General features: G+C 42.7%; 1 protein-coding gene and 1 long non-coding RNA gene across 6 annotated transcripts in view; one reads left to right on the forward strand and one right to left on the reverse strand.

Moving 5' to 3' along the window:
• LOC108922475 (kinesin-like protein KIF13B) overlaps nt 1-22,750 on the forward strand; it is a 34,454-nt gene that overhangs the window by 10,313 nt on the left and 1,391 nt on the right. Inside the window, exons 3-39 of one of the 5 annotated variants that reach the window (XM_018732636.2) lie at nt 1,729-1,741; nt 1,976-2,036; nt 2,148-2,240; nt 2,640-2,820; nt 3,237-3,324; nt 3,778-3,912; nt 5,812-5,924; nt 6,366-6,477; nt 6,939-7,151; nt 9,858-9,968; nt 10,235-10,369; nt 11,201-11,331; nt 11,443-11,529; nt 11,665-11,840; nt 12,132-12,387; nt 12,690-12,852; nt 13,080-13,226; nt 14,022-14,171; nt 14,352-14,480; nt 14,769-14,942; nt 15,058-15,215; nt 15,432-15,564; nt 15,673-15,816; nt 16,011-16,040; nt 16,202-16,301; nt 17,816-17,942; nt 18,267-18,322; nt 18,685-18,809; nt 18,899-19,075; nt 19,320-19,412; nt 19,622-19,774; nt 19,993-20,070; nt 20,243-20,296; nt 20,536-20,635; nt 21,336-21,469; nt 21,549-21,611; nt 21,963-22,683. In XM_018732636.2, coding sequence (XP_018588152.1) covers nt 1,729-1,741; nt 1,976-2,036; nt 2,148-2,240; nt 2,640-2,820; nt 3,237-3,324; nt 3,778-3,912; nt 5,812-5,924; nt 6,366-6,477; nt 6,939-7,151; nt 9,858-9,968; nt 10,235-10,369; nt 11,201-11,331; nt 11,443-11,529; nt 11,665-11,840; nt 12,132-12,387; nt 12,690-12,852; nt 13,080-13,226; nt 14,022-14,171; nt 14,352-14,480; nt 14,769-14,942; nt 15,058-15,215; nt 15,432-15,564; nt 15,673-15,816; nt 16,011-16,040; nt 16,202-16,301; nt 17,816-17,942; nt 18,267-18,322; nt 18,685-18,809; nt 18,899-19,075; nt 19,320-19,412; nt 19,622-19,774; nt 19,993-20,070; nt 20,243-20,296; nt 20,536-20,635; nt 21,336-21,469; nt 21,549-21,611; nt 21,963-22,683 — 5,114 coding nt within the window. Of the gene's footprint in view, nt 1-1,728; nt 1,742-1,975; nt 2,037-2,147; nt 2,241-2,611; nt 2,821-3,236; nt 3,325-3,777; nt 3,913-5,811; nt 5,925-6,365; nt 6,478-6,938; nt 7,152-9,857; nt 9,969-10,234; nt 10,370-11,200; nt 11,332-11,442; nt 11,530-11,664; nt 11,841-12,131; nt 12,388-12,689; nt 12,853-13,079; nt 13,227-14,021; nt 14,172-14,351; nt 14,481-14,768; nt 14,943-15,057; nt 15,216-15,431; nt 15,565-15,672; nt 15,817-16,010; nt 16,041-16,201; nt 16,302-17,815; nt 17,943-18,266; nt 18,323-18,684; nt 18,810-18,898; nt 19,076-19,319; nt 19,413-19,621; nt 19,775-19,992; nt 20,071-20,242; nt 20,297-20,535; nt 20,636-21,335; nt 21,470-21,548; nt 21,612-21,962; nt 22,684-22,750 lie in introns of those variants that run through there. The other 4 variants (XM_018732664.2, XM_018732656.2, XM_018732646.2 and 1 more) reach the window with 4 other exon arrangements.
• Nucleotides 20,220-21,326, reverse strand: LOC108922497 (uncharacterized). Its single transcript, XR_001965140.1, has 3 exons — nt 21,174-21,326; nt 20,510-20,608; nt 20,220-20,281 (listed from the first exon to the last, which is right to left on the reverse strand). It is a non-coding gene; the product is annotated as an uncharacterized LOC108922497 (long non-coding RNA).

Raw genomic sequence — 22,750 nt, forward strand, 5'->3', positions numbered from 1 at the left:
TATACTTGTCTTATTTAATTGCTGTCTGAGTCAACACAATGCCCTGGAAATGCATGCTCTTTATCTTGTAAGAAAGGGCTAAGCCCTATCCGGCCAGGTCAGCAGGTCCCACCCAGGTGACTGACTCAAGTGCTCAGCATATGTTTTTCACTGGGCATGAAAAAACACACAACACAAGGTATATCTGGTTTAAATTTGTGAGTGTTCAGTAAAAGAAACATCTAATTTTAGGAGCCACTAATTTCATGTGTTTTCTGTTCATTGTTCAGAATCATATTCTAAAATTATGAGAGCATGAAACAGAAAAATGAGGAATTCTGCAGTTTTAACATTTTGCTGAAGCCCAGTCATGCATGGAGCCAATTGTAAATGCACAGCATTGTTTGTGGTTGGATGTGACATTATGGTGCCTCTGGCTAAACCATCTAGGACTGCTTGTGTCCATGTAGCTCCGAGCTAACCACCCCAACCCCCAAAGCCTTCCTGAATGCAAATGACCCCAAGGTGAGGTTCACCCTGATTTATGCTGCAGTGGACTAAGTATCTCCCAGCTATTTCTAGAATGTGACAGCAGGGAGCTTCTAGTCTGTTTGTTACACAGGAGACACTTTGTGTGCCAGAGCTAGATGTCATTGTTATTTATTTATTTTTAATGAGAAGCTGGGAGTAATTTGATCAGAATGTTCCTGCTCTGCTCCTTGCTGGAAATGTTAGTGGCATTGTTGTAAAACACTGTTGTCCAATTTTGCATGTGTCGTGTTGCATGCGTACCAGCTGGCCTGGAGACCATCAGAAAGCTGATGCGCGATGTTCATAAAGCATCACTAAAAAGGCTATAATTAGAATTTATTACTGCAGGAGATGGAGGAGGGGGTACTCTGCCATCATTTTGAAGGTGTACAGTAGCTGAAAGCACATTTTAACTACATTTTTGTTGTAAACCAGAATGTTGCCATTTCTCTTTAATATCTGAATTGGTGCTTTTTGCTTACCGTACTCCCTTATGTTAACTCCTGTGTTCACAAGGCGTAGCAGAAAGCCAAGGTGAGGTTCTCTTAAGATAACACACTGACACAGGCTCTACCTTTCTGAATGCTTATTTACACTGTTGTCTCAGCAGTTGTGCAAGTCATTCTCTGAGTAATAATCAGGTTGTTTGGTCTCAGTGAACAAAGTACAGTTGATGACATGGCCTGGATGTTGTCCGAGTACTGCGATATTTCAGGATCCTGGCTTTCACTACCATTATTTATGAATTTAGTATTAAAATAGTGCAGTTAAATTGTAAGGGTAAAATTGTAGGTTGTTGTGGATGAGTCAGTTAAGCGACCTTGTGGTGATTTAAAAAATTCATAAATGAAAAGATTGGTTTATATAGAACTGAAGGCATGCCACAGGTTCTCTGAATGAAATGAATGCTGTGTATTAATATGACGAGGGTTGTTTTAGATTTGTGTTTCCAAGAAACAAATGGAAAAAACTCTTCCACATTGTTTGCAAGTATTCATTTAAAATGTTGAAAGGAGTTGGTTTCATAGAGGGTACATTCTTCCAGTCCTGACAGAATCATTGAATCATGGAGTGATGTTGAGTAAGCTCTATTCAGGTTCACAGAAAAACTTGAGGTTTGGGGTGGAATGTCCTCCCCATCCTGCCAATCTTTTACTAAATTCATGCCTTTTTTCTCCCCTTTTTCCCTTGACGTACTCTTGGCCTGAAACTCATCAGGAGTCAGCCAAAGGTAAGACACAAAGAACTCTGTCCATTATTTCATACTTAAAGTACATCAGGTTTGTGTTATGAATGACATGCTGCTGATTTTAACTTTGTTGACATGCTTTCATGACTCAGGTGAAAGACTTTTTCCTATTTAGAGCTAGGTTTTATTTTATGTGAACTTGAGAAAATGGACAGCTTTTCGAATTGAGGGACTTTGTTGCTAGTCTGTCTGTCTCTCTCTTTCTCCCGCCTTCAGGTCTTTGCATATGACTACTGTTTTTGGTCAATGGATGAGTCCCAAAAGGACAAGTTTGCAGGTCACTTGGTTTGATGCATCATACCTGGTCTGTGTTATTGAATACTTTAGCACTTAGTTTGTTGATGTGGTTTGAATGTCCTCATTGTTTGTTCTGACTTTTCTGTCAAAGGTCAGGATGTGGTCTTTCAAAGTTTGGGAGAGAGTCTTTTGCACAATGCTTTCCAGGGCTATAATGCCTGCATCTTTGCTTATGGACAGACAGGTACTTCTACAGTACAGTAATATTGTATTGTTTACTTGTACAATAGAGCTCTCATATGTACTAGAATAAAATATGGAAACACAATGACATTGTTCCAAAGACTTCCAATGTTAAGAAAAAGGGAAACAGTCTTTAGAGAGCACATTATTCTCATAGCCAAAAATAACATTTTGAGAGACAGAATAGTTGTTGCTACAAAAATGTAGCTGTGCTGTGCAGGCTTAATGACATAAGGAAAAATGTTTGAACACAGAACAATTTGGTTATATGTCAGTCTCCTTGGCTTATATTCTAATTGCTTCCCCCTAAAAATGGGCTTTTAGTGGAAGAGCTGCGCATCTTGATTGCATGTTTCCTTCATTGTTCAACAGTCTCGTTCTCTTTAAATGCCTGGTTCAGGCTCTGGGAAGTCCTTCACCATGATGGGCTCTGCTGACCAGCCAGGCCTAATCCCACGTCTGTGCAGTGCGCTGTTTGAGCGTACCGAGCAGCAGAAGCGTGAAGGGGAGAGCTTCACTGTGGAGGTGTCCTACATGGAGATCTACAATGAAAAAGTTCGCGACTTGCTGGACCCCAAGGGGTGAGATCACCAGACCATTGTCTTCAATATCTATTCATAATTCCCCTAAAGGTATTTAAATAGGTGTGGCCACACTTCAAATAATGTAAATGCACTGTTTGTGTGTATGTTGGTGTATAAATTTTCAAAAAACATTTCAAGGGGGCTTATTGGCTAAATCACCAAGCAGAGGCAGTATTTTCTGGAAATGCATAAGGGTAGTTGCATGCATTAAAACTCATAGCACACTGAAGCTACCTTAACTGACACAGCTTTTGAGTTGTAAACATATTTTTGTTTAAAAACATTTATGTGTGCAAAATTCCTGTTGTCTGTGATCAAGGGTATGTAAAGGTGAAGCGTTATAAATTATACTCTAGTTGCATACCTTGTAGTACTATGGAATCATTGAGTTAATCGTGCTACCTACCCACCAGGAGTCGACAGGCCCTGAAAGTGAGGGAGCACAAGGTCTTGGGGCCATACGTGGATGGCTTGTCTCGCCTGGCAGTGGCCAGTTACAAGGTACTGTACAGATTCCATTATAACAACTCTAAGTCTACCAGTTACTGGCTTTTGCATTTTTTGCTATAAAATGTCGAGGTTTGAAATCTGATGTCAGTTTTTTGGGGGGGCAGAGTAAATGTTAAATATTTTTACCTTATATTGGTCAGAATTTTGGGTGTTTGCACCAGTTCCAAACTAAGCTTTTAATAGATTACATCAGGAAAGGACTTGCTGGCTTTTTATTTTGTCATTTGCCTTGCAAGGCTTTTTGTTAGTTTTCAGTTGGTATTATGTCAGCACTTCAGAATTAAACATTTATTTATGGTTCTTGTTAGAATTTAGAAGATCTTTAGAGGAACTGAGACCATTACAAACAACTGAATCCTGAAGCTTAAAGTAGGAGTCATGGATTAGCTGTGGTTAGGGTTCAGGACTTTTCAACTGCTGCTCTCCATCTTTTGTCAATGGCAGGACATTGAGTCACTGATGTCAGAGGGGAACAAGTCACGCACGGTGGCTGCTACCAACATGAATGAGGAAAGCAGCCGTTCCCATGCTGTCTTCAACATCATCCTCACACACACGCTCATGGACCTACAGTCAGGGGTAAAACTTGGCGTACCTCTCCATACCATCACACAGCACTTTATACCATTCTCTGCATTTTTTCTTTTTGAGTCTATTTTTAATACATTTTGTTTTTATAGAATCTATTTAAGGATCTGTTCAATATACAGCACCAGTCAAGTTTGCACAGATCTGATTGAATGTGTTTTTTCATAATCCTGAAGACATTTTTACCTAAAAGCTTATTCTTTGATGCTTAATCTTAAGACAGGTATAAATATTGAAGCTAATGCCTATGTATGAAGAATTTCTTTCAAAACAATTTTAAGAAAAAAAAAAAAAATTTTGCAACGCATCCCCACATTTTCATTTAGAACTTTAGTGAAATTTAGAGATTACACCAGATCTAATTCCAGTAGGGATGAGTTTGGAGAGTGAAGGAAAAGCAGAAAAGTACTCAGCATATGCAGGAACTATTTGAAGGTTGCTGCTAAAAGTATCCTAGGTAGCTATAGAGAAGCTGATTGAGAGAATGCCAAGAGTGTGTAAGGCTGTCATAAAGGAAAGGATGGCTACTAATCTAAAATATAGTTTTGATTTAACACTTTTCTGCTCACTGAATAATTCCATGCATTATTTCATTGTTCTGATATCATCAATATTATTCTGAAGTGTAGAAAATATTAAAAGTAAAGATCCCATGAGTAGGTGTGTCCAGACTTTTGACTGGTACTGTGTTTTTAATTTTTTGTTTAAATCTTTTAATTTTATCCTTAACACATACCTAATTGGAGCTTGATATCTCCTTAAATTTGTTTCTGAAAAATTTTTGAAAAGAAAATGTATATTCACAGGTTTTCTGAAAGCTCCTCAAATGTCATGCTCAAAATAATTTCCAGAACTTAAAGCTTTAACATATGTTCATTCAAGTGATTGACTCAGTTTCCCTGTTTCCATCTGGTCTGGTTTCATGAACTTCGTCAAACCTGCCTCACCTAATTCAGAGTTGAGGTCATGCATGTCAATAATTTAAGAGAGGTACAGGGTCAGTGTCTCAGCTAGATAAGCTTGCTGGCCTCTGAAAGCACACAAGGCATCGGACAGACATCACTGCTGTTCTGAAATAACAGAAGTTAGCTTAAATCTTACATTTCAGTGTTCATTTCAGGATGGTAATGCTAAATTTGGCTCTGGATAATATTTTTTCTAACACATATATACACTTTTAATGAGTTCAGAATCAGGAGATGCAAAACACTAACTCTTTTCTAGGTCCATTTCCAGCAAGGTTTTATACCCTTCTCCACCCAGATATGCTCATTCGGTCATTTTACTCTCAATGTGCCCTTATACTTTATCACAAGTCCATATCTGACTAACAGTTTATCTCTGTCTGTATTTCAGATCAAGCAAGGCTGTTCTCATGTAAACAACAAAACTCACTGTCAATCTGTATCCCTATTAGTGACTTTGTATTAGACTTAACACACTCCACTCACCTATTGCTCTTTCAGCAGTAAATCTAAGGTTATTAGACAAAAGTGGCTTATTTGTTTGGACTCCCATTATTACAGTGCCCATTGTTCTTGTTCTGTCCTGGAATCTTTTTACTGAGTTATCTTAAGTTGTGCATTCACTGGTACATGTTACCATATTTATTTTACTGGGTGGAAATTTTTTTTTTTTTTAAAATTCAGCCAAATGGGAATTTGTTTAGGTGTAACACTGTTCCTGCCTAAAATTTTCTGTGGAAATGTTTGCAATTGCAACAGATTATAAACTTGTAATTATGTTTTGAACAGAATTTCGTCACTGTCCAGGTGTAATATTAATAATATAAACACAATTTATTAGACTTGTAATTTTCAAACAGCTGGCAAGCTTCATACTGGAACAGGCCTCATCAGCCTCCTAACCCATCTCTTTGTTTCTCCTCAGACTAGCGGAGAGAAGGTGAGCAAGTTGAGCCTGGTGGACTTGGCTGGGAGTGAAAGAGCAGCCAAGACAGGCGCAGCAGGCGAGAGACTGAAGGAAGGCAGCAACATCAACAAGTTTGTCTACAGTCTCCTCCTTTTCATTATTTACAGTTACCATGTCCTCCAACAGTATAGTTCTGTGGTTTCATCCTGGTGTGCTGTTTTCTTCCTGTAGTTTGAAGATGTTACTGATAACTTTTTGAATTAAGCCCATTGTGTGTGTGTGTGTGTGTGTGTGTGGGTGTTACATTGCTCTGGTGTATAGACGGGTGACTAATTGTAGAGACCTTGGATGAGGATGTCAGCTAAATAGTTATTGTACTTTGGAGAAAAGCATCTGCCGAATGAATGTAAACTTAATACAAACTTTTGTGTAACTTTTGTTTGTCAATGGAGTATAAATGGGTGTTGCCCCATTTCGTGTTTGCTTTCCTGTAAAATGTTTGTCTCATTCACACTATGTTTGCATTAATGCATGTATGATTGCTGCATGCTTCCCCTCACTTCTGCACCCAGGTCCCTCACCACACTTGGCCTAGTCATCTCAGCACTGGCAGATCAGGGTGCGGGGAAGAACAAGAGCAAGTTTGTGCCCTACAGAGACTCTGTGCTGACATGGCTTCTCAAGGTGAATGTCAGTCCTTTCTGTCACACACCTTGCAGGGACGCACCACTGTTTCACTTAAGAGGTCGTGTTTTAAAACCTTATGAAACTTTCAGTTATTTCTATTATCCAGTTGTCCAGCTGAAAGTTTTTATCTGCCACAGTTTTGACTGAGAAATGCAATGACCTTGAAGGTGATTGTCTGCACTGTCCCTTAATGAGGTCAGTGCAATAAGGATATAAAATAAAGCCATTTGCATTCTGTGTTACATAACCTTATTGACTTCCTTCAGCTCTAGTTGTAGCAGGCTCTATCTGGGTCACTCCTTTTCTCTCAGTGGAGTAATCCTAGATCTCTGGGATACTATAGCAGGATTCCTACTGAGTGTAGGCTGACTATACTTCTGCTACTGCAGTATTTACTTCTGTAAACTTATGAGAAAATCCTCCTGAACAACACACTTTGCTCTTTTCTCTACCTTCAGGACAGCCTTGGAGGGAACAGCAGGACGGCCATGGTGGCCACAGTGAGCCCAGCGGCTGATAATTATGATGAAACACTGTCCACACTGCGCTATGCTGATCGTGCCAAGAGCATTGTGAACCATGCAGTGGTCAACGAGGACCCCAATGCCCGCATCATCCGCGAGCTCCGGGAAGAAGTAGAGAAGCTGCGGGAGCAGCTTACGCAGGCTGAGGTGAGCCATCTTCTTTCTTTTATAAGAGGAGCACCCCTCTCTGGAACATGGTCTTTGTTCTTCAGTAACAGCTGGACCGCACTCAACTGAGGGACTTGTTCCTTTTTTTTTTTTTTTTGTTTTTTTAATTTCAGCTGACGTGTCACTGACACTTCTTTTTTTTTTTTGGGTTGCCTTTTGTAATGGTAATTTTTTTTTCTGAAATGATTAACTACATATTCCTATTAAAAATAAGAAATTGTCATCATAGTCATGTTAAACATGCACACCACATAAAACAGTCCTCTCATTCCCCAACCAAAAACCGTGGATAACTGCCGAAATCCGAAATAAGATCCGCGCGCGTTTCAGTCCGGAGACACGGACGCGTACAAGAAGAGCGAGTACGAGCTTCGCAAAGCCATCGCCAGCATGAAATGGGAATCCAGCAGGAAGGTGGAATCAGAGTTTAACTGCACTCAAGATGCACGTAGGCTATGGCAGGGAATCCAAACATTAACAGATTATAAACCACAGATGCGAACATTGACAGGTGCCGCTCCATCTCTCCCTGACGAACTGAACGTGTTTTATGGCCGCTTCGAGTTTGAGAACAAAGACCCCCCGGTGCGGATCCCCACAGCGCTGCATGATAATGCCAGTCTCACCGTATGTGTAGCACAAGTGAGAAAAACCTTTAGCCATGTCAACATCCACAAAGCTGCTGGTCCGGACGGAATTTCAGGGCGAGTTTTAAAAATATGCAGTGAGCAACTGGCTGCTGTCTTCACGGACATATTTAACACCTCCTTAAAAAGCTCAGCTGTACCCACCTGTTTCAAAAACACCACCATTATCCCCGTTTCCAAGAAAAACAAAGTGAGCTGCCTTAATGACCATCACCCAGTGGCACTGACCCCCATTGCAATGAAATACTTTGAGAGGCTGGTGTTGGGACACATTAAGGACACCATCTCCGACACTTTGAACCCACTACAGTTTGCCTGCAGCCACAACAGATCCACTGAAGATGCAATATCACACACACTTCACACCATTCTGTCTCACCTGGATAATAAAAACTGCTATGCAAGGCTATTATTTGTGGACTATAGCTCAGCATTTAACACTGTCATCCCAACCAAGCTGATCCACAAACTACTAGGACTGGAACTGAGTGCCACATTGTGCAGTTGGATCCTGGATTTCCTCACCAACAGACCCCAGCGTGTGCGGATTGGCAGTAATACCTCCTCCCCACTGACCCTCAACACTGGCACTCCACAGGGAAGTGTCCTGAGCCTGGTGCTATATTCCTTGTTCACACATGACTGTGTGGCCAGTCACAGCTCCAACACCATCATAAAGTTTGCTGATGATACCGCCATTGTGGATCTGATCACCAACAACGATGAGAGGGCCTACAGAGAGGAGGTGAGGCTCCTGGGAGAGTGGTGCCAGGACAATAACCTGTCTCTGAATGTCAGTAAAACTAAAGAGTTGGTGATTGACTTCAGGAAACAGGATACGGTTCATGCACCCATCTACATAGGAGGGGACGTTGTAGAGAGGGTCAACAGCTTCAGATTCTTAGGGGTCACCCTCACTGACAAACTTACATGGACTGAGCACACAGCATCAACCATCAAAAAGGCCCATCAATGTCTCCACTTCCTCAGGTGTCTGAAGAAAGCCTGGATGTTCACTACAGTCCTCACCACTTTCTACAGGTGTGCTGTGGAGTCTGTCCTCACAGGGTGTATTACATCCTGGTGTGGCAGCTGCTCCATACAGGACAAGAAACCCCTACAGAGGGTGGTCAAAACAGCTCAGGGAATCATCGGCACACAGCTACCAGCAGTCCAGGACACCTACACCATCCGCTGCCTCAAAGACGATGTGTATCATGAAAGATCATAGTCACCCCACATGGGCACTTTTCTCTTCTCTGCCATCTGCAAAGAGGCTCAGGTCTATTCGAACCCGCATTTCTAGGTACAGGAACAGCTTTTACCCCACTGCTGTAAGAGTATACAACACTAACCAATGTGCCACCTTTAGTAACTAGAGTTGGACTGCTCCTCCAAGGAACATTGGTAAATTACACTGCCACTTTAAGCATTCTCATTTTGAGTTCTCTGGTTGTCAGCTGGTATTATTGTTGTTACTGTTACTATTATTTATTTCTGTTGCGCTACTCACTGTCATTGTTTTGTTTGTGCAGTATTTCTATTGTCTTTGTCCATAGTCTCTGGAGAAGCATTCAGGAAGAATTTCATGATACTTGTACATGGTCCTTGTACCTATGACAAACTTGAGCTAAAATTTTTCATATGCCCACTTAAAGGTTTCCAGCAGTGATGCATGTGCTCATAGTATCTTTGTGAGTTTGGGCGCAGTATTAGTCAGTTTTGGGGTGGTTTAATTTCGGTTATAATCCCAGTAAAATGTATAAATCAGATTCAGATTTTAAATGATTCACCCAACCTGCAGAACTGTTATTTAATCTGACAGACAGATATGACAGATATTCAGTCTGTCGTAAAAGACAAGGAAATCTTCAGATTTGAAGCAGGCCTCAGGCCTTTGTTGGCCATATACTTTTCTTATCTTAATAAATGATCACATTTCTGTGTGTGTGTGTGTGTGTGTGTGTGTGTGTGTGTGTGTGTGTGTGTGTGTGTGTGTGTGTGTGTGTGTGTGTGTGTGTGTGTGCTTGTTTCCCAGTCCATGAAGGCCCCTGAGCTCAAAGAGAGACTGGAAGAGTCAGAGAAACTGATCCAGGAGATGACAATCACATGGGAAGAGAAATTGAGAAAGACAGAGGAGATAGCACAGGTCTGTCCCACTGATGCAGATTTATGTTTATTTGTGTCAAGTGACTTAAATGTTTACAAAATGAGTACCTAAATTATGTGCTTAAGTTCTAAAGAACATCAAAGAGAGTCTCAAAACTTGAGACTGAATTTGAAATGCAAGGAGGAAAATTTTTGGTGAACATGAGAGGTGCATCTGTGAAGGTTTCTGAGGTACACAGGTAAGTGATATAAGTGCTGTATTTTTTAAGGAGGGGAAAATTATTCTTCACGGTTTTAACTGCACAGGAGAGACAGAAGCAGCTGGAGAGCCTTGGCATCTCCTTGCAGTCATCTGGTATCCGAGTTGGTGAGGACAAGTGCTTCCTGGTCAATCTCAATGCTGATCCTGCCCTCAATGAGCTGCTTGTCTACTACTTAAAGGTACAGTTCCCTTTCTATACAAGAAGTGTTGCCGCTCATAGGAGCAGAGACTTCTTTTTTTTTTTTTTTTTTTTGTGTGCATACATTTTATTTAATTGATTTTGCAATAGGTTGATATATAGTCATGCGTCACTTAATGACTGACCACATGTATGATGGTGGTCTCAAAACATTATAATGGAGCTGAAAAATGATCGACTAGTGATGTCGTTGCGCAATGTGTTACTCGCGTGTTCATGGTGGTACTGATGTAAACAAACCTACTGTGCTGTCAGTCGTATACAAGTATAGCGCATACAATTATGTACCGTACATAACACTTGATGAGAATAAACACCTGTGTTACTGTTTTATGTATTTACTGGACTTTTGTTATTTTAGAGTATACTCTTTCTACTTATAAAGTTTACTGTAAAACTGTATGCTATGTGCTACGCTGGCAACAGCATTATAAATCTTGTTTACAGCATCTCTTGGCTGTATCAAGGCTATACCGTCTAGGTTTGAATAAGTACACGCTATGATCGCACAACGACAATCGCCTAATGATGCATTTCTCAGAACGTATTCCCATCGTTAAGCGACTCATGTCTGTACATCTGTTCTGCCCTATTTCAGTAAAGTCATTTTGAAGTAATGTGTCTGATAGTTAACAGCAAAACTACAAAAACCTAAACTTTGTTTGCCCATCTGCTCCATGATGAAAAGGATACTTTTTCTGTTTTAAATGGAGTACGGTGTCATCAAATAATCATGTAACTGGAGTACAAAGTATTAATGTGATCAGTCTTTATTTTGTATGTTATCTCCTGCTGTCTCCCTGTTCCATAGGAGCACACCAAAGTGGGCTCAGCTGACTCCCAGGACATCCAGTTGTGTGGGATGGGCATCCAGTCAGAGCACTGTGTCATTGACATCACTGCTGATGGGAGTGTAATTCTAACCCCTCATCACAATTCTCGGTAAGTATGTATTCAGTCTCACCATGTTCATCATTTGATTATTCCTGATTCATGCCTTGTCCTTAAAATGTGTCTTTAATGGAACATCTTCTACTTTCTTACTGTGAACAGAACCTGTGTGAATGGCTCTCCAGTCACAAGCCCACTCCAGCTTCACCATGGTGACCGCATCCTTTGGGGAAACAATCACTTTTTCAGGTCTGCATCTGCTTGAGAATATTTGACATAGTTTGTGTCTTCCAGCTTTGAGTTCTTGTGCGTAGGAGATCTGATTTATGTACCAATTTACAGAAAAACTCTTTGTGACGTATCTTACACCTTGTGCATTTACAGGATCAATCTGCCTAAACGAACAAAGGATGAAGGAGAAAGCAGTGCGATGAAGAACAGTAACAGCAGCGAACAGCTGGATGGTGATGGTGACTCGGCCAGTGAGGTCTCCAGTGAAGTCAGTTTCAGCTATGAGTTTGCCCAAACGGAGGTGATGATGAAGGCCTTGGGGAACAATGGTGAGTGGAAGAAGTGGGTGGGTGATGGATTAGCAATGGATAGTTATTTGAAAATAATTCTTTAAATGTATTATTGAAAATTTTGAAAGATTATTGTAAAATGTCATAGCTGTTCAACTAGTTGCACGTGTATGGTTATTTTTCTGGTAGCTGTATCCTATCCTTTTATTAATCTAACAAGAAATATGATTTTAATGTAGTGTTTATTCTATGCATTGTAATTCATAGCTCTTTCCTCTACCCTTCTGGTCCCTCTGCCTCATGACTGCTCATTCTGTCCTCATCTGTTAGACCCCATGCAGGCAGTGCTGCAGAGCCTGGAGCGCCAGCATGAGGAGGAGAAGCGCTCTGCTCTGGAGCGTCAGCGTCTGATGTACGAGCAGGAGTTGCAGCAACTGCGCAGACGGCTAACGCCAGACAAGCAAGGAACACTGCCCCCACAGTGGCCTCAGCAGCACCACCGGAGCATGGAGAGGCTGAGCTTGGGTGGGGGGGCAGGGTCGTCACCCAGTGCACAGCAGCGGCTGCGACAGTGGACAGAGGAAAGGTCAGTCTTAATCAGTGTTGCTGATGATGCCCACCGGAGATGTCAGACTCGTATGTCCTGGGCCATAAATGCAATAGTATTTTCTCCAGCATCATCCTTTAATTGGGGCTGAAGGACCTGGTTTAGACTGAATTACTGAACAGGAATGATGTTACAAATGTCCTGTACAGGCATTCGCTGCTATTGCTTTGAAGTATGATGGTCAGGATGAAGAGTGTGGTGCCAGTAGTAACACTGACAGAAGCGATGGTGATGATGATGGTAACGACACTAATATCATCATCAATGTGTGTCCTCGTCAGGGAGGCTATGTTGACACGCAGCCTGAGGAAGCTGAGGGAACAGATTGTACGAGCCAATCTGCTAGTGCAGGAAGCTAACTTCATTGCTGAGGAAATGGACAAGAGGACAGAGTATGGTGTCACCCTGCAGATCCCTGCTACCAACCTCAATGCCAACCGCAAGGTCAGTCCTCCATTCTTTTTGCAGTTAGTACTTATTTTCTCCACTACTGATGAGTATCTATAGGCATTAAATATATAACAAACACTGGAATCTTATTTTTAGAAATATCTGACAGCACAATTGATCTACATTTAGTTCTTCTCAGTGATGTACCTCTGGTCCTGTAGAAATGTGTGTGTAAATATGGTACAGTCCCGCTGCCCTCATGCTGCCCTCTCTCCCTCCAGCGGGACGCAGTGCTCAGTGAACCGGCCATCCAGGTGCGCAGGAAGGGCAAAGGGAAGCAGATCTGGGCCCTAGAGAAAATGGAGAATCGGCTGGTGGACATGCGGGAGCTCTACCAGGAGTGGAAGGACCATGATGAAGACAATCCTGTAAGAACTTCTTGTTTTGTTACACCATACAATACTATCAGATACCATATAGGGGCCTAGATAATGTAGTGCTTCAAGTATATGGCTTTGTAATTGGAAGATTGGAAAACTTAAGCACCACTGCTACTTGAGGACATATTGAATTACTCCAGTAATATAACCAGCTGATAAGGGGGCGCGGTGGCACAGTGGGTTGGACCGGGTCCTGCTCTCCGGTGGGTCTGGGGTTCGAGTCCCGCTTGGGGTGCCTTGCGGCGGACTGGCGTCCCGTCCTGGGTGTGTCCCCCTCCCCCTCCGGCCTTACGCCCTGTGTTGCCGGGTTAGGCTCCGGTTCCCTGCGACCCCGTCTGGGACAAGCGGTTCAGAAATTGTGTGTGTATAACCAGCTGTATAAATGGTTGAATAAATTGAAATACTTTGGATAATGGCATCACCTAAGCAGTAAACAGTAACAGCAAATCTAATAGTAATTTTTTTTTAATGCTCTGTTAATGGTAATTATGTGCATGACTGAAAGGACATTTATAGCTCAACCTTTTTGGTATAAGAATTCAGCTTAAAGTTGGAGTAAATTAAATCTTGTTTTCTTTGTTAAAGTACTAGTTTCTGGTAGTTTAGCATTAAGTACATGAATAAATGTAAATGCTGGCATGAAAAATTTTTGCTAGCCAGTAATAAGGTATTAACCTTTTCCAGAATGCTCTGTGATAGATTTAACAAAGTCTTTTAGGTAAGATAATCTTTATCTGCCAAGAAATTTCACCATTGCGTGTTTCTCTCCCACGTGGCCTGTAGGTGATGCGCTCCTACTTTAAGAGAGCAGACCCTTTCTTTGACGAGCAGGAGAATCACAGTCTGATTGGAGTGGCAAATGTCTTCCTCTCCTGCCTCTTCTATGATGTCAAGCTGCAGTATGCTGTGCCCATCATCAATCAAAAAGGAGAAGTCAGTTTAACCTCATACTATGAACCTGTTGTCTCCATGTACGAATATGTTGCAGTTCGTGTCCGATGCTTTTGTGAGGTAGAGCTTGGATGCCAGAGTGACGTCCCCATAATGAGGCCGTACTAGCACAAAGGTTCAGATTTACTTCAACAATCACTTGATGGATGTGTCTGTGGCCAGGTAGCAGGACGGCTGCACGTGGAGATGGTGAGGGTGAGCGGGGGCTTCGAGGAAGGTGCAGGTGGGTCTGATGACTGCAGCTGGGAGAGTCCTGAGGGCGAGATACAGGAACGCAAGCTAGTTTGCATGGTGAGTGATGGACTCTGCTTGTTAATTTCTGCTAGAATTCAGTTGCAGTAAAGGTAAGATGAGAAAGTGAGACATATTTAAATGGGTTTGCACTTTGGGTGTGAACAGAAAAGAGAAAATGTTGAATTTGAAAACACATCTATTTAACATGGCGCTTGTCATGGATTTTCAGCGAAAACTAATTATTGGTCTTCACCCAATTAAGGACCATGGATTCACTGAAAATGTGTTCACAAATATATCTGTTCAGTCACCCCGCTGCCCCCCCTCCCAATCTTTCCCTTGCAGATAAAGATCCTGCAGGCCACGGGCCTACCACGATATCTGTCCAACTTTGTCTTCTGCCAGTACTCCTTCTGGGACCAGGCAGAGCCCATTGTGGTGGGCCCTGAGGTGGATCCTGCCTCTTCCTCGCCCAGTGCGAAGGAACCCCACTGCATGGTGGTGTTTGACAGCTGCAAGGTGAAGCTGCTGGCCTGTGTAATAATCATAGACTTGTGATTTGAACTCTCAAAGGTTTGAAAAATTTTACTCTGTAAAATGTTGTGCATCTTTTTGTGTTGTCATTGCTCAACAGGAGTTAGCAGTGACTGTCTCTGAGGACTTCATCGAGTACCTGACAGAGGGTGCATTGGCTATCGAGGTGTACGGCCACAAGCAGACCGATCCCTGCAAGAATCCGGCCCTTTGGGACCTTGGCATTATCCAGGCCAAGACTCGCACACTTCGAGACAGGTATTCCCAATCAGCCAGGGAAGGCAATATGTTGGAAGTGCATAAAGCATGTTGCACTTTAGTTGAAAGGCTTTTTTTTTTTTTTTTGTGTGCAGTCAAGATCAGTAAGATGAAATTCAGCAGAACTGCGCAAAAAAATGTTGTTGTTGTACAGCTAGTAATATCTGTTGTCCCCTTTAGATAATCCAAGGTTGAACGAGGTTTGTCTGTGTGCAGGTGGAGTGAGGTGACCCGGAGGCTGGAAATGTGGGTGCAGCTGCTGGAGCTGAATGAGAATGGGGAATACATCCCTGTGGAGGTTGTGCCTGCTTCAGACGTACGCACGGGGGGAATTTTTCAGTTGAAGCAGGTGAAGATGAAGAAGTGTTGTGTGTTTTTTCTGTTCTGTCTTGAGAACTGAACGCTCACAAAGATTCAGGATACTGTAAGCACATCATCAGTTGCCTCTCTATCTCAGGGCCAATCCAGGAGGGTGCTGGTAGAGATACGCTCAGTGCAGGATTCGGGCACGATGCCTCTCATTGCCGAAGCAATTCTGGCAGTGTCCATTGGCTGTGTGGAGATTCGCCAGGCCCGTCCCTCAAGAGGGAGCGAATCACAGGTGCTGAACAGCTCTTTACTCTCTTACAGGAATGGGAGATTGTACTTAGAGGGGGCTGCAGGGCATCCTGGTTTCTATTGCATAATTAATAGATATACATTGATGACAACAGTAACAGCTGAAACCTGTAAATCAGAAAACTATCAATATGGGTGTTTCCAATATTTGATAACCTGTTTATTTTTTGTCTTAAGGTGGAAGGTGATGAGATGGACAGCTATCAGGTATATATTGAGTTGTTTAGTGATTTACTCCAAGGCCACACACTATTCTGTTGTATAACAGTTCAGCCCTTGCTAATATTTTACAAATCCTGAAGCAAATATATTAAACCTCTAGGAAACCTTATGAAACTAGCTAAAGCTCCCTGTCCTGGACTCTGCAGGAAAGAGACTTGGAAAGACTGCGGCAACAGTGGTTGACTGCCTTGACCAAGAGACAGGAATACCTGGATCAACATCTTCAGAAGGTGGTTGACAAAACAGGTACACATTGATCAACACTCTTCTCCTGTAATGTACAAAAACAGCAGGTCATCTTGTTTCCAGTGATTAGTGATTGTATTGCCCATACATCGCCTCCTGCCCTCAAAACTACCCCTCTGCTCTTTTTTGCCTTTGACAGACTGAAATACTTGAAGCACACCAGAATTGCTAAGAGGCAAAAAATGTGATGGGGTACTTTTAAAAGTCAAAACATTTTTGCACAGTAAATGAACAATTAATGTGTATATCTCCCTTAAGACAGGCCAGTAGTATGTGAGCTACTGCTAATTATGTGAAGTTTAAAGAGATTTTTTTAACACACCAATGCTCTTAACATTTCTCAGATCATTTGTTGCTCCACTGTTTAAAAATATACATACTTAATATGTTTAAGCTAAAGAGCTATCAAACCCTGTATTTAAAACCTTTAACACACTTTACACACCCCATGAAATATTTCTAGAAATAAAATTTTAATCATAATCATCATACTTTATTAATCACCGTGGGGAAATTGTCAGGCTGCTACTGCAACAGCACCAAGTGTACGTCTTTGTACTGTGGGAGGAAACCCACGAGAACATATGGAGAGAATGTACAAACTCCACATAGACTGAGCAGGGATTGAACTCATGTTCTCTGACCAGGTGCTGGGAGACCACAGCGCTATCTGCTGTGCCACTGTGTCCGCCCACTGCACAGATCAGTATGAAATTGTGCTTTTATTTCAAAACGGAGGAGATAACTGTCAGCTCCTGAAATTGTCTAACACACACACACACACACACTCACAGACAGGAGAAAAGTGGAAACATGCAGAAACTTTTGACACACATTGCAGTTGCGTACAGTGATCTTATTGCTCTATCAAAATTATTTTTTTATAAATCAAAATTTTCCTTATGTAGCAGAGCTTCCACTTTAGTGTTCGTTCTGCGTGTATTATTCATATGTCAATACAAATGTTTTGTTTACTGGTAGGTTGATAAAGATGTCATTGACCAGCCATTTAATTTGTCACTCAAGGTACACAAGACGTTACTCCATATACATATGTAACATCTTGTCCTGTGTATATTGAATTTAGTTGAGCTATAATATAAGCTATTCAGCTATAAATATCTTCAATTAAGCTATTGAGACTGAATATGGGCATATTCCTGCTTGTATCATATATTGCAAGACCATTTTCAGCAATGCGAGAACTCCTAGGAGGAAATCTACTGAAAATGATGCTGTCAAATTTGACACTTGGTATGCAAACACTTATTTCAGGGCTGTTCCACTACATTTCTGAAGGGCTAGTTTAAATGAGGTATCTGTTCCGGCCTTGCAATAAACCGTCTAATTTTCTGTCTTCACTGAATCCATTCATTTCCTTTCCTGAGTTCCTAGTGGTATGAGGAGAGGTAGAAAACCTGCCACATTGTGTTGACCAGGACAGAGAGCCAAAAAACTGTTTCAGTGCAAATCCAGTAGGATGCTGACTCTCCTCCTCGGCCTTCTGTGTGCAGACAAGACCGAAGATGATGTGGAGCGAGAGGCCCAGTTATTAGAGTGCCGTCTGACACTAACGGAAGAGCGCAACGCTGTCATGGTCCCGTCGGCAGGGAGTGGCATCCCTGGGGCACCTGCTGAGTGGTGAGGACCTTGCACTAATGTATTCGGGTAGGGTTATGGTTTGGGTTATACCGTAGTCCTGGGGCCACAGTCCAACAGGTTTCATCTTATCTTATAGTTTAAGTGACACCTGAAACACCAGGACAGGTAACTTGCTGTTAAGGAAAATTTATAATAAAGAGCTGAGACTGAGCACATGGCATTTCTGGACCATGGCTGTGCACTAATAATCACTATTAACTTCTATTCCCAGCTTGTGGCATGTGCCATTTTTGTTCTCATGCAGTAATTACACTTTCATTGTTCAGATGTTCAGGTATTGACAGCTGACTTGTGCCTCTGCAGGGTCCCTGTACCCGGAATGGAGAAACACAGCCCTGTCCTCTTCCTGGATCTCAGTAGTGTGTTTCATTCTTCTCACCTGATGCTTGCTTTTTGTGGATTTGTAGTTACAAAAAATACATCATAGTTTACATGGAAACTTAGAGCTTCTTAGGTCTCATTGGAATCTAATGCGTATAACAAGTGTTCATCACAAATCAGAGAAGCAGTTGAAACTTTATGCATATTAAATGTAATATACAGCACCTGTCAGCTGTATGGAATTAAGTGGGGTATATTGTAATAATGGCATATTTAGTTGTGTGATGACATTGTACAGTACTCCTGATATGCATGGAAATATGAGGACGAATCTTTAACTGTGAGTGCAGCTATGGTCCTGTGGCAGGTAACCAAACACTCTGTCCCTGTATGTCTGCAGCGGATGACTTCAACTCTCAGGACAACCTAGACCCGCCAGAGCCTGGGGGTTGGGATGCTACGTTGATCGGCGAGGATGAGGATGAGTTCTTTGACCTCCAGATTGTTAAACGCTACGATGGAGAGGTGGGTGGTGGTGGTCTGAAAGAGACTGGGCCATAGTTAGATAAAGATGTAACTGCAAGGTAAGGATCAAACTGAATCACTCTCTTCAGGTGAAGGTTGAGGCTTCCTGGGACTCGGCAGTGCATGACTGCCCCCAGCTGAGTCGGGGTGTGGCACCAGACCAGCGGGTGTACCTCACAGTCCGGGTGGTAGTACAGCTGAGCCACCCTGAGGAGATGCAGCTTGTCCTGCGCAAACGCATCTGCGTGAACGTTACAGGCCGACAGGTTTGCATCGAAGCCTTCCTTCTTCCTCTTCACTGTGCCCAAATCGCTCTGCGTTTAGAATATTTACTTAGGTAAAGCTCATACTTAAGACAGCACGTCACATAACGCATGTTTTCAGTGCAGCATGTCCTTGTGGTATCAAATAAGTTTTGTGGAGTCATTGGAAAAAAAATTGTATTTCTGTGGTTGCGTTTGAAATGGATCATGGTTTGATATGCCCATTACCTGTGTCTTTGATCTCTAGGGTTTTGCCCAAAATTTTCTGCGACGGATGTCCCAGCGGAGCACCATACCAGGTTGTGGAGTCACCTTTGAGATTGTCTCCAACATCCCCAGGGTGAGGGGGCTGAGAAATGCTGAGGATGGGGCATTGTTGTGGGTGGGCAGTAAGGAGCCACTGTGGTCTTATAGTGGACTAGGACTAATTAGATAAGTCTTACATATTTGGTTGCCTTTGTTGTTAACTTAATGTTGTTTCTAAGCAGTTTTTGTGTGATAGTTTGCCATTGACCGTATTGCTGAACAAGCTGTGTGTGTGTGTTTTAGGATGCCCAAAGCTCAGAGGACAGGGAGATGCTGGCCCGGCTTGCCACTAATGCTGAGGACCCCAAATCTGCCGACAGCGAGGCGGCCATAGAGAAGTACCTGCGCAGCATTCTGGCCGTGGAGAACATTCTCACCCTGGACCGGCTGCGGCAGGTCTGCTTTTTCAGTGGTTACTGCAGTTACTTTGATGGCTCTCCCATACATCACATCATGTGTTTGCTTAGAATCTACTAGTTACCCCTACCCTCACTCTTTCCTGTGTGTGTGTGTTCTATGCGTTGGTGTTTTCTGTGTCCCTGGTTTGTTTGTGTGTGTGTGTGTGTGTGTGTGTGTGTGTGTGCGCGCCCGTCTGTCGATGTGCATATGCGCAGGAAGTAGCTGTGAAGGAGCACTTTGCAGGCAAGGGGAAGGGGAGCAGACGCAGCCTGAGCTCACCCAACGTACACAGGGTAATGTGGTGCATGTGGACATTCAGTAAAATTACTCCTCAGGGATGTTCATCAGTAACAAATGTTGGTTCTGAGCTGCATGGAATCCTGTTACCTTACAGTAGGATTAAGTCATGCCCAAGGCAAGGAGGTAATGATAGTGAAACCCACCTCCCATTCTTCCCCTTCTTAGCTGTCCGGAAGCAGACAAGATCTCTCCATAAACTGTATGCTGGAGGACAACAAGGTGAGAATTCGAAGCGATCATTTTTCTGATAACGGCCATTTGACCGTTGACAGCATCATGTGATCACAGCACTGAAGACGGTATTTTTGTCTTTATCATAATTACATGAATACGGTTATTGTGATGTACAGCTAGCTGTGATTGTCTGTCTGTTTTTGGAATGTGTCTCTGGTCCCAAATGTTAAATATGAATGCTTGGGTCGGAATATATACCTTTGTTTCTCCTCCTTTCCAATAAGGGCCGCTGGGAGAGTCAACAGGACATTTTCAGGACCTCACCTCAGTTGAGTCGCACTGCAGCCCGCAACTCACCTCCACAAAACAAGGACCCAGAGCCAGGTGAGCATCCCACCTCGGATCACCTCGGGCTCAGAACGCAAGAGCCAAACCTATTCACGCTGTCTTGAGTACTCTCAAGTATAGCTTATGTCCCTTCACTATTGGGGGTGTGTGTGTTTGACTTCCTTCACATCAGTCACCACTGTGTACTGTGACTGTTACTAAAAAGCCTTGTCTTTTTAACTGGCAGAATTATTTTTTTTCTACTAATGATTGTGCCCGCTCATCCTACTTTGTGTAATCTTTGCATTGTTCATAACTAATGCAAAAAGGTTGTTTTTCTTTGTTTTATCCTCTTTACTTTTAGTACTTGGAACTTTGTCATTTTTTCCTCCTTTCTCAATCCAGTCATTTCCTTTAGGAACTCCTTACCAGTCACAAGTTTAACCACACATTCCATTACTCACCCAAAAATTTGATTTGAACTACAGTAAGTAAACTGAATTCAGTCCACATTAGCATGTTTATCATTTCATACATTTGGATTCACCCAAATGCTGCCATGTAACAGTTGGTAAGGTATTAGTAAACACTTTACTTGGTAAGGACTTGTTTCTTCTTTCTGGCTCTAGCTTCCTGTACTTCATCTGTCTTCTCTTCCATTTTCCTCCCTGCTTTTCATGCATGTCTCCCTTTCTCTGTCTTGTGGCCCCTTGGCCTTGTCCTCCCTTGACCCTGCCCTTCCCTGCCCTGCCCTTAGGTCTCTCAGGACTGGCTGCCTCTTGTCTTTCCCCAGTGAAGGCCTTAGTTCCCCAGATGCCCAAGCTTCTCAAGTCCCTCTTCCCTGTGCGGGATGATAAAAAAGACCTTCGTCCATCTCCCCAAGCACAGCAGGTGGGAATGTCCTCCTTGTCCTTGCGTTCTGTGAAGTGAAAAATCATACTTTTAATCTTTGAATTCACTTTTTTCCTAGCCCATGCCCCGTATCATGGTACAATCTACTGTCCATCAGGATGGCCCTGTTAAACCAGAGCTGGTGTGTAATTTTTCAGTTCTCTATTGAAGCAAATGCAATGCAAACCTTTGAATGGGAAAGTAATTTGCTTTATTCCTTTCTGTTTTACTATTTTGTCACTATATTAATCTGTTGTCCTTTGATTTATTATTTTTAATTATAAATTTGTTTTATTGTGCCCCATTTATGATTGTTTCTGTAAAGAGGTTTGAAAAGCTGCTTGTAAAGGCACTGTATAAAATAGTGTTTTGTACATAATACCTTACTTTCTTTGAAGCGATTGTCTGGTTATTAGATTAGCTTTGCTGTTATATACATACTTATATACACACACACACACACACACACGTGTATACGGCGTTGTTTCTGCAGGTGGCCGTAACAGGTCGGAGTGGCATGTCCAGAGAGAGGTCAGTAGATACCCAAGATTCTCCACCTTCATCCTCACAGGAAACGCATGACATAGCGCTCAGCCCTGCCAGCGAGGCCTCGAGTGGTTACTTCTCTACGAGTGTGTCCACGGCAACCCTGTCTGAGGCATCCTCTACAGTTGGGGACCCAGCTGCCTACCCGTGTGCAGCGACATTACCTCGCCAGGGTGGCTCTGACTGTGAGGATGGTCTAGGAACCTCTCATAATCCCATTTCCCTAGAAACTGGGGGAAAAAATGGAGTCCGAGCCATTGCTGATAAACAAAAGGAAACTCAAAGAACTTTGACTCCCATAGATGTGAGAACCGCAACTCTTCAGCCCAGCGCAAAGAACGCCATCCCCCCTGCAGCAATCCCTCTGTCAACATCATTACCTGTCACTAAGATGGCAGCGACCTCTGATCTAAAGTCTTGTAGAAACATCTGTGGTGTGGAGGAAGAAATTGGAATGACTGGTTTGGGAACAGAGTCTGGGGGGAGTCTGGAGAAGCTGGAGATCACAACGGACTCAGATGAGGGACAAGACACCAGCATGCTTGAGTGGATGAAGGTGGGCGCATGTGTCACAGTGAGTAGTGGCAAGAGTGGCATTGTGCGCTACGTCGGGCCCACTGACTTTGCAGATGGCATCTGGGTTGGAGTTGAACTGGATACTCCATCAGGTTTGTGTTTCATGCCACTAATTTGACAATTTGTTTCCACCCTTTTTATTGGTTCTTGTCTGAAATT

Source organism: Scleropages formosus, chromosome 15 (assembly GCF_900964775.1).
Source record: "Scleropages formosus chromosome 15, fSclFor1.1, whole genome shotgun sequence".
NCBI classification, from domain to species: domain Eukaryota; kingdom Metazoa; phylum Chordata; class Actinopteri; order Osteoglossiformes; family Osteoglossidae; genus Scleropages; species Scleropages formosus.